We start from the raw sequence: 14,112 nt of genomic DNA, 5'->3' as shown, positions 1-14,112 counted from the left end.
TTTTTGCTTATCACTTATTTCATCCATTTTTCTTCCTTTGGGGACTTCTATTATCTTCGGGTCATGTTCAAATGTATCAACATTTGTTTAAAAGAAGTTACTTCAAGAGAAAATTATAAATTTGTTGTTTGAGGTGATCCTCCTCTGTTAGGCTGGGGACTTATTTATCGGTTTCGTATTACGAATCATGAGAATGATTTTCAAAATTCTGTTCAATATCGAGACTGAATCATAATCAATACTACTTATAAGATCAATTTTGCTTCTCCGTACTTGATGTTCAATATAAAAATATTAATTAATTGCTCTATAAAGCGTCAATTACTCAACAATTAGTCGAAGTGAAAGAAATATAACTTACAAAACGTTGTTAAGACAGCAAAAGTCACAGAACGCTTATTCTGACATTTTTTAAACAATAGAAAATGTACGGTAGTGAGAGATCGAGAGAGAAAAATAATTCACTTAAAACTATTGAAAATGAAAATGAATTTCTATCTTGAAAGAAACTGGATTGGATTGTAGAAACTGTTATTCACTGAAGATTATGCAGATTAGGTTTCGCTGGATATAATGCACGGTCAAAAACTGGAAGAGAGTGTTATTCACATATGAACCTAAAATCTTCAGATGGTCATGAAGAAGTATGGCTCAGATCTTAAGAAAGATTTGCTTATTATACTGCTCCTCGAAAGGAGTCATATAGTGATAGTTCAAAATTGTTCTTGGGCTGTTATGTTTTGAGGCATGCACAGAGCTAGTAAGCTTCGTTAATGAAAATTTCTCTCTGGAAAATCATATGGGAAACCTCCAATTTATTTGATGATAATATAAGACTTCACATTGCAACAGGGGCGTAGCTACCACCTTTTCAGTGTACACTACCCCCAATTACAGGGGGCAGTACCCACAATATCATTAAACTCGGTCAATATCACTCGATTCAGAAATATTTTTAATGCGTGAGTAAAAAAAGCTTATAAATCATGAACGATACAAAGATATTTTCTAAACGAAATAGAGGTTAGGTGGAGAGAGAATATTAAATTAATAATAAGCGTAAACTCTTTCATTTTATAATAAACCAAACGAAAAAAGAAATTATAAAATTCAATAGCCTTGTATGAAGTTTTCCGGAGGTAATAACAGCATACTTCTATTTCTGACCCTTCTGTGGATAACTGGAACAGCTGAAAGCAACTTTTCCTAAGCAAATTTTATAAAAAATCTAAGTATCCTTATTGAACAAAAGCGGATTTCGCCCTTCTCCGCATTTAGGTTGAAGGGCCCCTAACAAATATGCAAATATGCAGGGTCTATCTTGGGCAAGCTACGGTCTTGTAAGGTTTGTTGGGGACTACTTAAACGGAGTTTACATGTAGATTTTAGAATAGTCACTACAGCACAGACTTTAGACCAATACAACACGTTTGATATGTTTTAAAAAGATTACTTGTGCATCTTGTACCTGCTCAGACGTATGCAAGCTGTTTGATAGAAGTTCAGAAAATACGAGGGTTGCTACTTAAGTTTTGATATAGATAAATGGATGGAAACATTTATTATTTATGGCTTTATTGTTTTACAAAATATTATCCATTAAAGTCAATACACTTTTGCATGTGTTTGAACCAATGGTCGAAGAAATTTTTCTATTCCGATTAAGGTACCTCCAAATCATATGATTTGAAGTATCAACCGCTTCTTCATAAGTAGAAAGACGTCAATTCAACGTTTTGATTTTTCAAAAACATTGTCAGATTTGACAAATTCACATCGGTGTTGCCATATCTCAAAGCCTAAGTAGACACCCTCATATAATATCTGGAACGTCCAAGTATGTTGTATTTTATGAACATATCGTTAACTAAGACTGTACTTTGGACCATATTCGTGACCATAATATAAATAATATAAAGAAGGATAATTGAAAAAGTGTTGTAGTGCCGATGTATTATTTTTCGTTATATTAGTCCATATACCTTTGTGGAATTCTAGTTCTAAATTTTTGAAAGAATTTATTTATTTACGTTTTCATATCACTTACTTTTCTAAAGTAATAATCTTCTAATTTTTTAGAAATTTGTTTCAACTCCAGCACTGTATGAACGACTTATTTAGATTTTTCCATTGAATGAAACATGCGAAACGTATAAAATCCAGTGTATTTTTTAGAACCGAGGTTCTGTAACTACGTAATTTACATTATTTAGCAAACATAAATAGCACGAAGGCGTCAAAATTCTCCGTGGGATTCCAAAAACAATTTCAGTGGAATAATTTTCCAAATATTAAATATCTGATAGGTAATCCTTTCAATAGTATAATTTATAATGACAAGAAATGAACTTGAGATCGTTATTGTAACTATTGCGCATTCTAATGTTAAATATCAAACTGATATCATGTTTTATATTATTATTTTGTAAAACCAAAGAAAAATAACACTCTTTTAACCAAAACAAAGTAGGTTTTTGTAGTCTAGTGATTTTTTCTAAAATTTTTCTTTGTTCTACTGCAGTTGATTATCGTTCATGTATTATTTCATACAGCGCTTCAAGCAAACCTTCCTTTGTTTGAAACAGTGATGGAAGTCTTTTGTTAGCTTTTTCAAGACGCATGCCGCTTTCTATTTCATGTCTACAAGGGTCTCAAACGTTGTTTCGAATTATTACGAACCATGATTTGTCCCATTTTAATAGCTTCATCAATCAGATTACCGTTTTTTACGAGTTGTCATCCGACAGGAATTGTCCAGGCTACGGCAACACTGATTTGTTTACAATGCCAAAATTCCTTCTTTTTTTTATAAATATATTGTTTATCAGCGAGTTAGTCAGTGAATGATTGGATTTTATTGAGAAAGTAATGAAATAGTAAAAAGCAAACACTGAATTGAATAAAAAAACTGTTTAAGTTAGTAAATAGTTAGGTTTTAGTGGATATTTCAGTGAATAGGGAATAGTTTAGTGTAGTAACCAGTTTAAGTGGAGAAATAAATTAAGTAAGTATGTAAAAATTCACCCCAGCGCTAGAAACAGTTCAAATAAATTAGAAAAACATTAGTTCAGGAAGTGCGATCATTTGAATAAATAGTGACGTAAAAATGGCTAAGAGAATGGGTGACCTGGAAGTGATATAAATAGAAGCAGAATTGGAGAATCGCGAGTTGGAAACGTCCAAAGAATGAACTAGTAGAAAGACTAGTAAGTGACGACTTTAATCCAAAAATAATAGGAACAAGATTTCAACTATAATGAACGATATTTCTACCATGACGAGCGATATTTCTGTCGACATTTTATCATTGAAAATTGACATTGCCACTTACGTCGAAAACAAAATTTCATCCCTCAAATCGTATGTGGAGAATTGAATGACCAGGAAACTAGAAAAAGAAGGAGCTAAAGAAGAGAATGCAAATTCAAGAACTTAACTATCGCACAGCGAGAAGATACCTTAGATGTACTCCAGACAATACCTCTTGAATAAACTGATAACTTTGAACAACTGATGAAGATTAAAACAACAAATCCAGTCACAGGGAAAACTGAAATGGGTCGGCTACAAGAGGTGCCACCATCCAGGATCGTAACATTGCCTCATGTTACTGTGGTCACTGAAAAGCCGACTTCCTGCCTAGACGACCATGCCCCACTGCAACAAAGCAGAATCTAACGATGCTATAGTTCTAAGAACTACAGTGGTCAGGTCAGAAAATCGGGGAAATTATTTTCATCTAAAAATGATCCAGCAATGGAAGGAAATAACTCAGTGACCTATCTGACAAGTGTCAAGATTTTAATCGGCACTGAAGGCATATTGGACTCACTCACGCACTCCCTTTTCTTGGAAGAGAGCCTGTTAAAAAGAATCCTTGACAACGATGATGGTTCCAAGAGAGAAGACAGCTGAGACAGACTTCTGAGAACGAGAATAGCCGAAGTTACTGAAGAACTTACGCATTAAAATATCGGAAGGTCATCTGGGAATGAAGAAAACCCCCGCAGTGAGTTCGTGAGAAGTTTTATTCAATGAAAAGCTTCGACAATGTGAAGGACTGGTGTTAGAAACATACGATTTGTGCTACGAGTAATGGACCACACCGCAAGAGAAAGGCACCCAAGAAACAATTTAATGTTGGGAGCCGTTTCCAAAGGAATGCTTTAGATATCACTGGAACCTTTCCGACACATAAATACTAATCGTAATGGATTATTCTACAAAGTGACTGGAAATTTACGCGATCTTGAATCATTAGACAACAACTTTCGTGCATTGGTGAAATAGTTCATCAGCTAATATGGAAGTCCACAGCGATCGAGGTAGAAATTTCAAGAGCCATGCTCTAAAAAATCTATGACCAACTGTAAATGACGACGATTACATTCACAATCAGATGGAATGGTCGAAAGAATAAACAGGAACATTAGCAGATTTCTGCCACCAGAGAGATTAGGATCAGTATCTATCACTATTTGCAATGGCTTATCGATCTGCTATTAACGAGTCCACCAGTGAAACATCTGCAAAAATTTTGTTCGAACGTGAATTCAGGTTTCAATGGGAGCTGGAATTTGGCTTTCGGCCTGGAGAAAATCTAGCGAGAGATGATTAACCGATCCAATTGACAAGGGGGATGGACAAAACATATGTACACGAATTGGTGCGTTCAAATCTTCCAACTACCAGCAATAGAATGAAAAAATGATACGACACAGAAGCCACAGATAGCGGTTTCAAGGGCAGAAAGTATGAATGCATAATCCGAAGAGAAGAAAGGGATTTTCTCTAAGTTTACAAAAATCTTAACCAAGGAAAGGATCAATAATGTCATCAATCGCATAAGCAAGATCCCCAATGGAAAATCGAAAGTAGTCCACAAAAAGTAACTAGCGTCGTTCACAAGAGACCATGAACTAGTCAAAGGAGTGAACCACGTCCGAGAAGAGTCTGTCTTTTGTCTCAAAAAATTTATGGGTGGTAATGGGAAAGCGAGTCACAAGAGAGCAACTTCTCTCCTGAGCATAATTCTGAAGAGATTTCCTTTGCGCTTTGCAATTGCCACAATTTCCCTACCATCTTGACTATAGAATATTGACTCTTTTTCGTTTGCCTTCTGTACATGTCCCTTGTCTAGCATCTAACTCACTGAGAAAAGAGTAAAGTTGAGATTTGGTACGTAGATCACATCTTCAAGTATCACTGGATATCACTTCTGACCGTCAAAAGCCCCACCTCGATGTTCCCGATTGCAACAAAAAAACAAAAGTCGAAACGTCCAAATTTATCTTTCTAAAAATTAATTTTGAAACAGAAGAGACCTAAAATCAAGAACATTTACATGCATTTATATATATATATATATATATATATATATATATATATATATATATACATATATATATATATATATATATATATATATATATATATATATATATATATATATATATATATATATATATGTATATATATAATCAATCAGTTGCCTAATACAACTAAAAAATACGTTGAAGCTAGTCCCAATTGATGACTGACGTAACTAAATTCTGTTAATTTAGTAACAAAACCTTTGTTTTTTAAGTATACGTAACGATTGCAGCCGTTCAACTAAATTCACTTTGGATATGGTCCAAACACAAACAAAATCCCTGCCACCCAACCGATTTATTTCTGGACTTGTATTTTGTTGAACACATAATTCTTACAAAACGTTTTTGGTCATTAAAATTAGTAGTTACAACAAACAGCCTTCGATAAAATATTTTCTTTTCGTGGCATGTGTCAGTGTTTGATTTTTGAAACGTTGTGTTTTGTGACCTCGAGAAAAGAAAATTTTAAGATTTCAAATTTGTATTATAATATTGACAAAGGAGTTGGAATGACAGCCACTGTATCGGTATAATTTTTAAAAGTAACTAAATATTTACTGAAATGAAAAAAATTGGTTTCGATTATATTAAAAAAAATTCTAAATCATATTAAATTATTGGAGAATGTGGGTAATAGAATATATTATTATAGATAACATAAAGGTACGTATTCCATAATAAATAAAATTTGTAATAACCAATTGTGTTATCAATAATAAAATGTCCCGTTATTTTTAGAAGGTTGCCTCAAAGGAATTTATTTACCGATTATAAAATACTCTGCTGTATACAGTGTGTCCATTAATAACAAAAATAGGTAATCTATTCATCTTATTTGACAATTAACAAATGTTTTTTGATGTGATATTATTATTAGGTATTCAATTTTTCAGTTTATCACAATTATTGAGTCTTGTGCATAATGTTTATTAGATATCTCCAGAAACAACGGACTTAAAGGCGGTAAATGGGCGATTTGGTTTGCCACTTTCTTAAAAAACAAAAACTATTTGTTTTGCTAACAAATCTGAATACTTTGATCACTTCGAATTGCCTTTTGTAAAAAATAATTCAATAGCAGTGATGTCTATAATAACTGCTCAAACATGAACTCTTGAGGCTATTTGTTTTCTATCTTATCTCATCCCTTGTTCATCTAAATTAGGCTACCTCCAATAACAACAATGGCCTCATCAAAAAATTATTTTATTTATCTATCTACTGTCTTATGGTTTCATCAAATTCCATTCTGCGATCGTAATCATCTTGATAGCTCTTTTACTAGATTCATGTTATTAGGATAACACTTCTTACTTTTGATAATGTTCCAGGCAAATCATTCTTTAGCGTCATGTTTTTATGACTTTTTCCCAATAGATATACAAAATTTTTCATAATATCGAAAGATCTTTTCATCATCCTTTCTTCGGCTAATCCAATGTGATTCTGTTCCGCACGACAATTTTGCACATAAAATTTTATATTGAATGTTTTTGTTTAGATAATATTAAGCTCTCCTACATACACTTCCATCTTAGATTATTAGAGCTTCTCAAGAAGAGGCTTTAACGAGTAATTGTGTAAGCGCGAGGTTCATATATTAAGTTTTAAAATTAGTTTTTTTATTAATTTTTAGGAGAAACATAAAATTTGAGGTTTTGACTTTTCTTTAAGTCGTTATCAAAATATGATATTACCACTGACAATTAATTAATTAATTAATGTTCTAATAAGAAAAATTAATTTTTCCTTAGTCCTTACATCTCAAATATGTAGCGGTACTTAATCAATCACATTATTTGTAGTTTTATTAGAATTTACAAAATAGAGCTATAAATTTTACATAAATTATTTAGATCTTTTTTAATATTTATAGCTTTTTCGTTTTTATGAATGTGAATTATTTCTAAAAATTCTTTTTTTCGTGTATTGGATTTTGAATCTTTATAATTGAGTTTATGTTTCTGTGATATTTCATGGTTTGTTAATGCAGCTTAATTTTTTTATTCGTATTGATGACCTTTTAGTCTATTCTATAAATACTGAGATGTTTGCCCTATGTAGATAGCGTCACAATTAGTAAAAGGCACTTGTTATATAATATTATCCACTTCTTTTGTTTTTCGGTGTTTCAGATTTCATTTAGTGAAATGTTTGGATGATGTATTATATCCTTTATGACTTATACTAATATCATATTTTTGAAATAATTTGATAGTTGTTGGGAAAGTCCTTCTACATATGGTAAGGAAAAATGTTTTATGTTCTGTTTTTCAATTGATTGTAGTGTCTTTTCATCCTTTTCTTATATATTATATATCAAGTGCCTTGTAATAATTGTGACGCTGTCTACACAGGGTAGATATCTCAGAATTTAGACTAAGAGGTCATCAATACGATAAAAAAATAAAACTGCATTAATAAAACATAAAATATCATAAAAACATAAATTCAATTCAAAAATTCTTGGAACGGAATCTAATACACGAAAAAGAGAATTTTTAGAAATGGTTCACATTCATAAGAAAGAAAAAGCTATAAATGATAAAAAAGACCTAATTAATTTAAGTAAAATTCGTAGCTCTATTTTGTAAATTCTGATAAAACCACAAATAATTTGATTGATTGAGTACTGCTACATATTTGAGATGTAAGGACTAAGGAGAAATTAATTTTTCTTTATAGACCATTTTCTATTTTGATCTTATACATTGAAAAAATTGATGATTTCCATTCCGAGTCCGTTCAGGCGTTCTACCCAATCGATTTGCTTAATTTTTTTTTTCAATGAAAGGTATTGATGCACAGATCAGCCATCAACCATCGGATTTCATCTAATTTTCACCATTCTCAAGTTATACTCAAATGCGATTTCCCCCTGTACATTACTTATGGGAGTTTTTCACATACACACGTTCTATCCTCAATATCTCAGGTTTTATTCAAGATAGAGACTTCTTTTTGGTTTAAGAACACTCGCTGAAACACCTTCTTTCTTTTGAGTTTTTGAACACTTAAATCGGTTGAGTTGGAGAGGAGCTAGGCGCGGACATTCAATGTGGAGTTATGGATTTTTGTAGGTTTTTGGCAATTTTTCTACATTCAAAGATCTATATCTCAGGTTCTAATATAGCTACAGAGTTCGTTCTTTTCTATTATAATGATTTCTGATACTTAAAAAAATCTCCTATAGTTCGATTACACTGTGCAATAATGTCAATTCGATACAATTTTTACGGGGAAGTAAGGCTTCTTTAATACAATTTCTAGCAATTTACTCAGTCGAAATAAGTCATGTTCTCTTAGTATCGGATAAAATGTTAAAAGCACACTTGGTGTATATAATCACGTATGTATGCGAACAGTATTTTCGATTTTTCCATCATTTCTATAGACAAAACTCATACCAAAGTAACACCGCCCTATCTTCTTTGATATGTGTATTAAAAATAGCCCTCCTTAATCAAACAAGCGAGCGAAGCACGTTACCTAGAAGAAATAACAAATCCACTCTCGCCTATCACGTCTCATTTTAATAATCTTTTACTTAACACACTATTCGCTTCCCCCACTACAATAACACACAATTTATAAGAAATATACTTTGAGAAATAGATTTACTGAGGGTTTATATATTCTTCAGATTGTTGTATAGGTATGTGGATGGATACTCCATCTCAGAAGTTCATTCAAAATGTCCAATTATAAAATTCACATTCATGAAATGGAAAATAATGAAGCTTATTCAAAATATGAACGGATAGAAAAATTGGGTATCGTCTAGAAGTATTCAGATTGTAGATGTGAGAATAATTCGACTTTTCGATCTCTGAAAGTGATAACTTGGTTATCGAAACGTGCGCCAGACAGTGTAATCTTGATTGTGGCTGTAGTCGAATGATAGTAGTGAATAGAATGTACATTATAAATATCGCCAACGATTTCATAAAGTAAACAAGCTCTTAACGCTTGGGCACAACCTGAGTGTCTAGGTGTTATGTAAATAACAAATAGCATTATTTTTATATCTTCTATTCCTTTTCGAAATGTTAACAACTATACAACTTGTATTAATAAAAAATCAAATCAACAATTCACAAAAGGTATCGAGACCTGTGACAAACTTTGTATTTCAATTTTATTATAATTTCTTAATATTTCAACGTTTATATTTTTTATGAATATCTCGTCGTAGATAGCACATATATAGGATAATATAATCTCCCCATTTGTGTTATTTGGTGTGTCTAGTTTCTGATAAAGTGATATGACATTTGTAACTCGAAGCCAATATAATCTCAAAGGATCTACAATATTTACGTTTCTCTTTTTATTTTTGTACGTAATAATTTGCAGCAACCGTTATTAGTAACAGATGAGATTGACTCACTTCTGCGAAAAAATAAACTAATGAGAAATTTGAGTTATGTCAACCGTCGTGTTTAGAAAAGAAGAGAAGTTTTTTGGTCGCTTTGGAAAAAACAAATAATAATATCATTATCATTTTCATGCAAAGTCTAACAACCAATTAAGCTACATATTATTCATACACTAAACTCAACTTCAAATTCAAAAATAAATTCACATTGAATTCATCACTAGAAATCTTAAAAATTCCTAAAACAAACTTTTTTTCTCTTAATTTTTTGTTAAAAACATAATAATTGGAATAAAATAAACTCTATATATATTTGAGCATATTGTGATGATAAAATAAAAAGACCCAATCAGCTACGAGTGAAATTACTAAATAATGAATCAATAAATAAAACGCTCAGTACAGTGCAATTAATATCAGAAATTTTTTTTTTGCTGTCCGTGAAACAGTAATTATTTTTTTATGGTTTACTCAGGTTTTACTTAAATTACCATTTCATTATTTTGAAAATATTTATTATAAAGTTATAAGATTCAATAAATTTGTTAACTATTTGGAAATATACAAAAATATAAGAAAATATTTCTGATATTTTCCAAAAAAAATCTTACATAAAAAAACATATAAAAGAAAAGAATAAAATGCTATGCGGAGTTCATAGATTTTCGAAGGAGACGGTTGAAGCAATAATACCTTATTCCATACTTTATAAAAAGTATCTCTAAATAAAACATTATCGAAAAAAATTTATCAAATACTCGTAACATACTATATAATCGGATTACTTACTGGTGTAATCAAAAAGAAACCCCCAGAAAGAATTCTGCCAAAAATAGCTAGAGCCTTTATTGTACATTACAGATTAAATATCTCATAATACTAAGGTGATCCTTGATTCAGACTGATACCATCCATAACAAAATCACGTGTGTTCTGTTTTACTCTTGATATTGATAAAAATAATTATACTGGCGACTATTTCCAAAATTGAAAAAAAGATTGTTGTAATGTTAGAGTTTCTATATATCCTTTGGCTTCTTGTGATCGATCTAATTTTTCTATTATTTGATACAACAAATTTCTACTATCTTTCGATCTATTTTTGGCGATTCTCGCGGTATACAATATACTCTGATAATTCAAAGCTTGTGGTTTCAAGTGTCGATAGATTTGTTTTTATTACCAAAATAGATTTTGTGCTTTATAATATGCTTTTCTCGTTTATTTATTGTATTAATTTTAACGATGATTTAGCAATATTATGGTTATTACCTTTCGTGACGTAAAGAATTGTTTGTTTAGTTTTAGATTAATTAATTGACAGCATCCTAAAATATTTACAATGCAATATAAATAGGTTGGTTTAATAATAAATGCTCTGCTATGTGAATAGTATTGATGATGAAATTTTTTAAAAACAAATTATTTTTATATATTTGAATGTATAAACCTTCGGATAGGTCCTCTTTCGAAGTTAGGAAATTTTTTCCTCTTGATGATGCGTAAGAGGATTTTTTAGACTTACATAAAAAACTAATTTTATGTAAAAAAACTGAATTCAATGAATGATATAAGCGAAACCATTTTTTAAATTACAAAATAGGTCACAAATACCGAGACTTCTTAATAAAAAATACCCATATCAAAATGAGATTAATTACAAAAATAGTCGATTCCAAAAAAGAGAATATATTGTCATCCCTCTGTATGTCCAAAGAAACTTACAACATTAATAGAAGTGCAAGTTCTAAATGTTTACCATCTTCCGTTCCAACAACTCCGTTCAATTATTGGCCGAATAAATCGTTCGATCTTAGAAAAATTTCTAGTCTTAGTGATATTATAGATGGATCAAGCAGTCTGAAGCCTTCTGATAGAAAAGATCCTTCTAAAAGAGAATTCTTACAGAGCCTCACAAAGAAGGTTTTTAAAGTTGGATTGGTAGGTATAAATATGATATTACTAAACAATATTCATTAAAATAGAAATTATTCTTGATTTTTTGTTCCAAATCAATACTTTGAAGCAATATTAAAAGTCATGAGAAGCCTAAAATCTCTGAACGTTTTTTTAAACGAGTACAATGCGGCCTTGTTTTAAATCAGAAACCTCTGCCAAGAATTTAGTATAGTTAAATGTGAGCATAACTTTGATGTTACCCTAGGACATTAACATATAAATATTTATCACTTAATTATTTTAGGATGAAAATGCACCTCCAAAACCACCAATTAATTTGGAAAAAATATTCACTCCAGCAGATGGAGAGCAAATCAAACCTACTAAAAGCCGTAAGTAATTATTTTGCACATGAATGATTTCATTATATCACCAGTAATATGATCAGTTTCATATGTCAGAGTCAATTCTTTGAATTTAGTACCGAGTTTGTTAAATTATAATCCCTAAAGTTACTTTTTTAGACCCATTCTTAGAGGCAGCAGTGTGTGGTTAGTTCTTACTTAGAGAGGAATTATTTTCATATTATCATCACATTATTGGGGGAGAACGGTGAAAAACTTTATTTTTGAAAAATTTAAGAAAGAAATATTCGTTAAGAATTTATTTGATAACTTGTTTATAAATTTTGGAATAAAAATAAAATACATGGAAGGAAAATTAGCAATTAATCTACAAATTTGGCTTGTGAAATTGGAAAAGTTGATCTTACGAGGTGTATATGAAAAGTAATGAGACTGCCAAATTTACTAAAAGAGATGTAACAACGTGTCTACCGACCTGTACTATTCATTTTATACCGCTTTCACTTTTTTAGTTCGACTTCCACATCCTTACTGATAACATTGTTTTTGACAGTAACATTAGGGAAGTTCTGTGTTACAAAAAGTGAACATCGGAATTTGGAGCAACGTTTTGTGTTAAATTTGGTGAGGGTTTTGTAAATCAAACCGTCGTTTGATAATGATGATTATGAATGAATAGTTAAATTTGAACATTTTTGCCATACATAAAATTTTATGTGTCACAAAACCTTACTGAACAAAAAGCGAATGACCATAAATTCCGATTTAAGTTCTTTCAACTTATTCTTGAATTGAAGCAGGTTTGAAAGGACATTATTCTTAAACTTTCATTCAATGGACTATGACCAAACATTCAAAAATCATACCAGTTAAATTTCATTGGCACGAGAATATGTGCCAGTCCAATATTCTTCACACAAATATTGTAGTTTTCGAGTTGTATTATGGATTCTGAATCTCACTAGTTTTTTCTTGACAATAGTCAATCTTTCTCTGCATAAGAATAAGTATTATTTCACTAAAATTTGATCATGTGGCATCACATCAGACTAATGATATATTCTGAGCTTCATCAACCAACTTTTTATTATCTTACACATAGTCTTTCAAAAAATATATTAGATAAATAACCTAAGATACTAAATTATTCATTACATTTCATTTATATGTTGATAAAATATATATAAAATAGCTATTTTTCAGGTAAGGTGTTTGCATCTTCTGCATTTTATGAAAAAGGTTTCCATCCAACTATTGAGGATCAGATTAAGCTAGCTCACAGAATATCCAGTTCTTTGTCAGACATTAGTAATAAGAGTAGCAAAGGACAGTCGATGTATGTGAAAAGAATGAAGAGATCAGTCAAATGGGTGCATGAAGGAGAAGGTACGTATTGTACAATTGAGTTCCAAACTTGAAAAATCTTTTCAATATTTCAATAATTACTCACCTGGTAGATTCCATAATTTCATTGAAAACAGTAATTGATACACTAAAGAGATTTGATCTATGAAATATTTAGACAAAAAGTCAGTGAGGTTTGTCAATGAAGATGTTCAGACAAAATACAAAGAACAACAGCTTTAACGGAGTGAGCTATGAAAAATGTAGAAGCAGTAATGGAAAATTGAACAAAAAGCAAAATTTTAAATAGTTTACGTCTCCTGTATAACAATTATTGATATTTCGAAGCCTACTTTTAAAGCTCTATAATAAAATTATCCAGATGTTAATGAAAACTTTTCGTTTTATAGAGAGTATCTTAGTAATAATGTCGACTTCCCATGTTCAATATGTTTATCGTCTATCATACAAAACGCAAGCCCAAATATCCGAAATCGTATCCTAAGATTTCAACCCAACATTCAGTAAGTTCTTTGATACCTTAGTAAAACCAGTCTTTGGGCTTGGATACAAGGAGACTCTACATTTTCAAAATAGCCTTTAAAATAAATCTTTACCCACGCAGTAATCTAACAATGAGTCTGATGTTGCAATGTCTGGACTAATTGCTGAATGTGATAAGTTATTCCGCGTAACTTTCGCAGTACGTGTGTGTTTTAGCATTAACTTTTTGTGAGAGAGAACCAGCTAT

The 14,112-nt window shown here is 31.0% G+C and overlaps 1 protein-coding gene across 5 annotated transcripts in view; it reads left to right on the top strand.

Annotated features, from left to right (window-relative positions):
- Positions 1-14,112, top strand: part of LOC130440687 (uncharacterized) — a 47,034-nt gene that overhangs the window by 19,430 nt on the left and 13,492 nt on the right. The window contains exons 1-5 of one of the 5 annotated variants that reach the window (XM_056773962.1): positions 5,712-6,038; positions 6,114-6,192; positions 11,357-11,694; positions 11,957-12,044; positions 13,221-13,403. In XM_056773962.1, coding sequence (XP_056629940.1) covers positions 11,401-11,694; positions 11,957-12,044; positions 13,221-13,403 — 565 coding nt within the window. In that variant the 5' untranslated portion in view covers positions 5,712-6,038; positions 6,114-6,192; positions 11,357-11,400. Of the gene's footprint in view, positions 1-5,711; positions 6,039-6,113; positions 6,193-11,356; positions 11,695-11,956; positions 12,045-13,220; positions 13,404-14,112 lie in introns of those variants that run through there. The other 4 variants (XM_056773963.1, XM_056773961.1, XM_056773964.1 and 1 more) reach the window with 4 other exon arrangements.

This window comes from Diorhabda sublineata, chromosome 2 (assembly GCF_026230105.1).
Source record: "Diorhabda sublineata isolate icDioSubl1.1 chromosome 2, icDioSubl1.1, whole genome shotgun sequence".
NCBI classification, from domain to species: domain Eukaryota; kingdom Metazoa; phylum Arthropoda; class Insecta; order Coleoptera; family Chrysomelidae; genus Diorhabda; species Diorhabda sublineata.
This window is presented reverse-complemented; position numbering and strand designations above follow the sequence as displayed.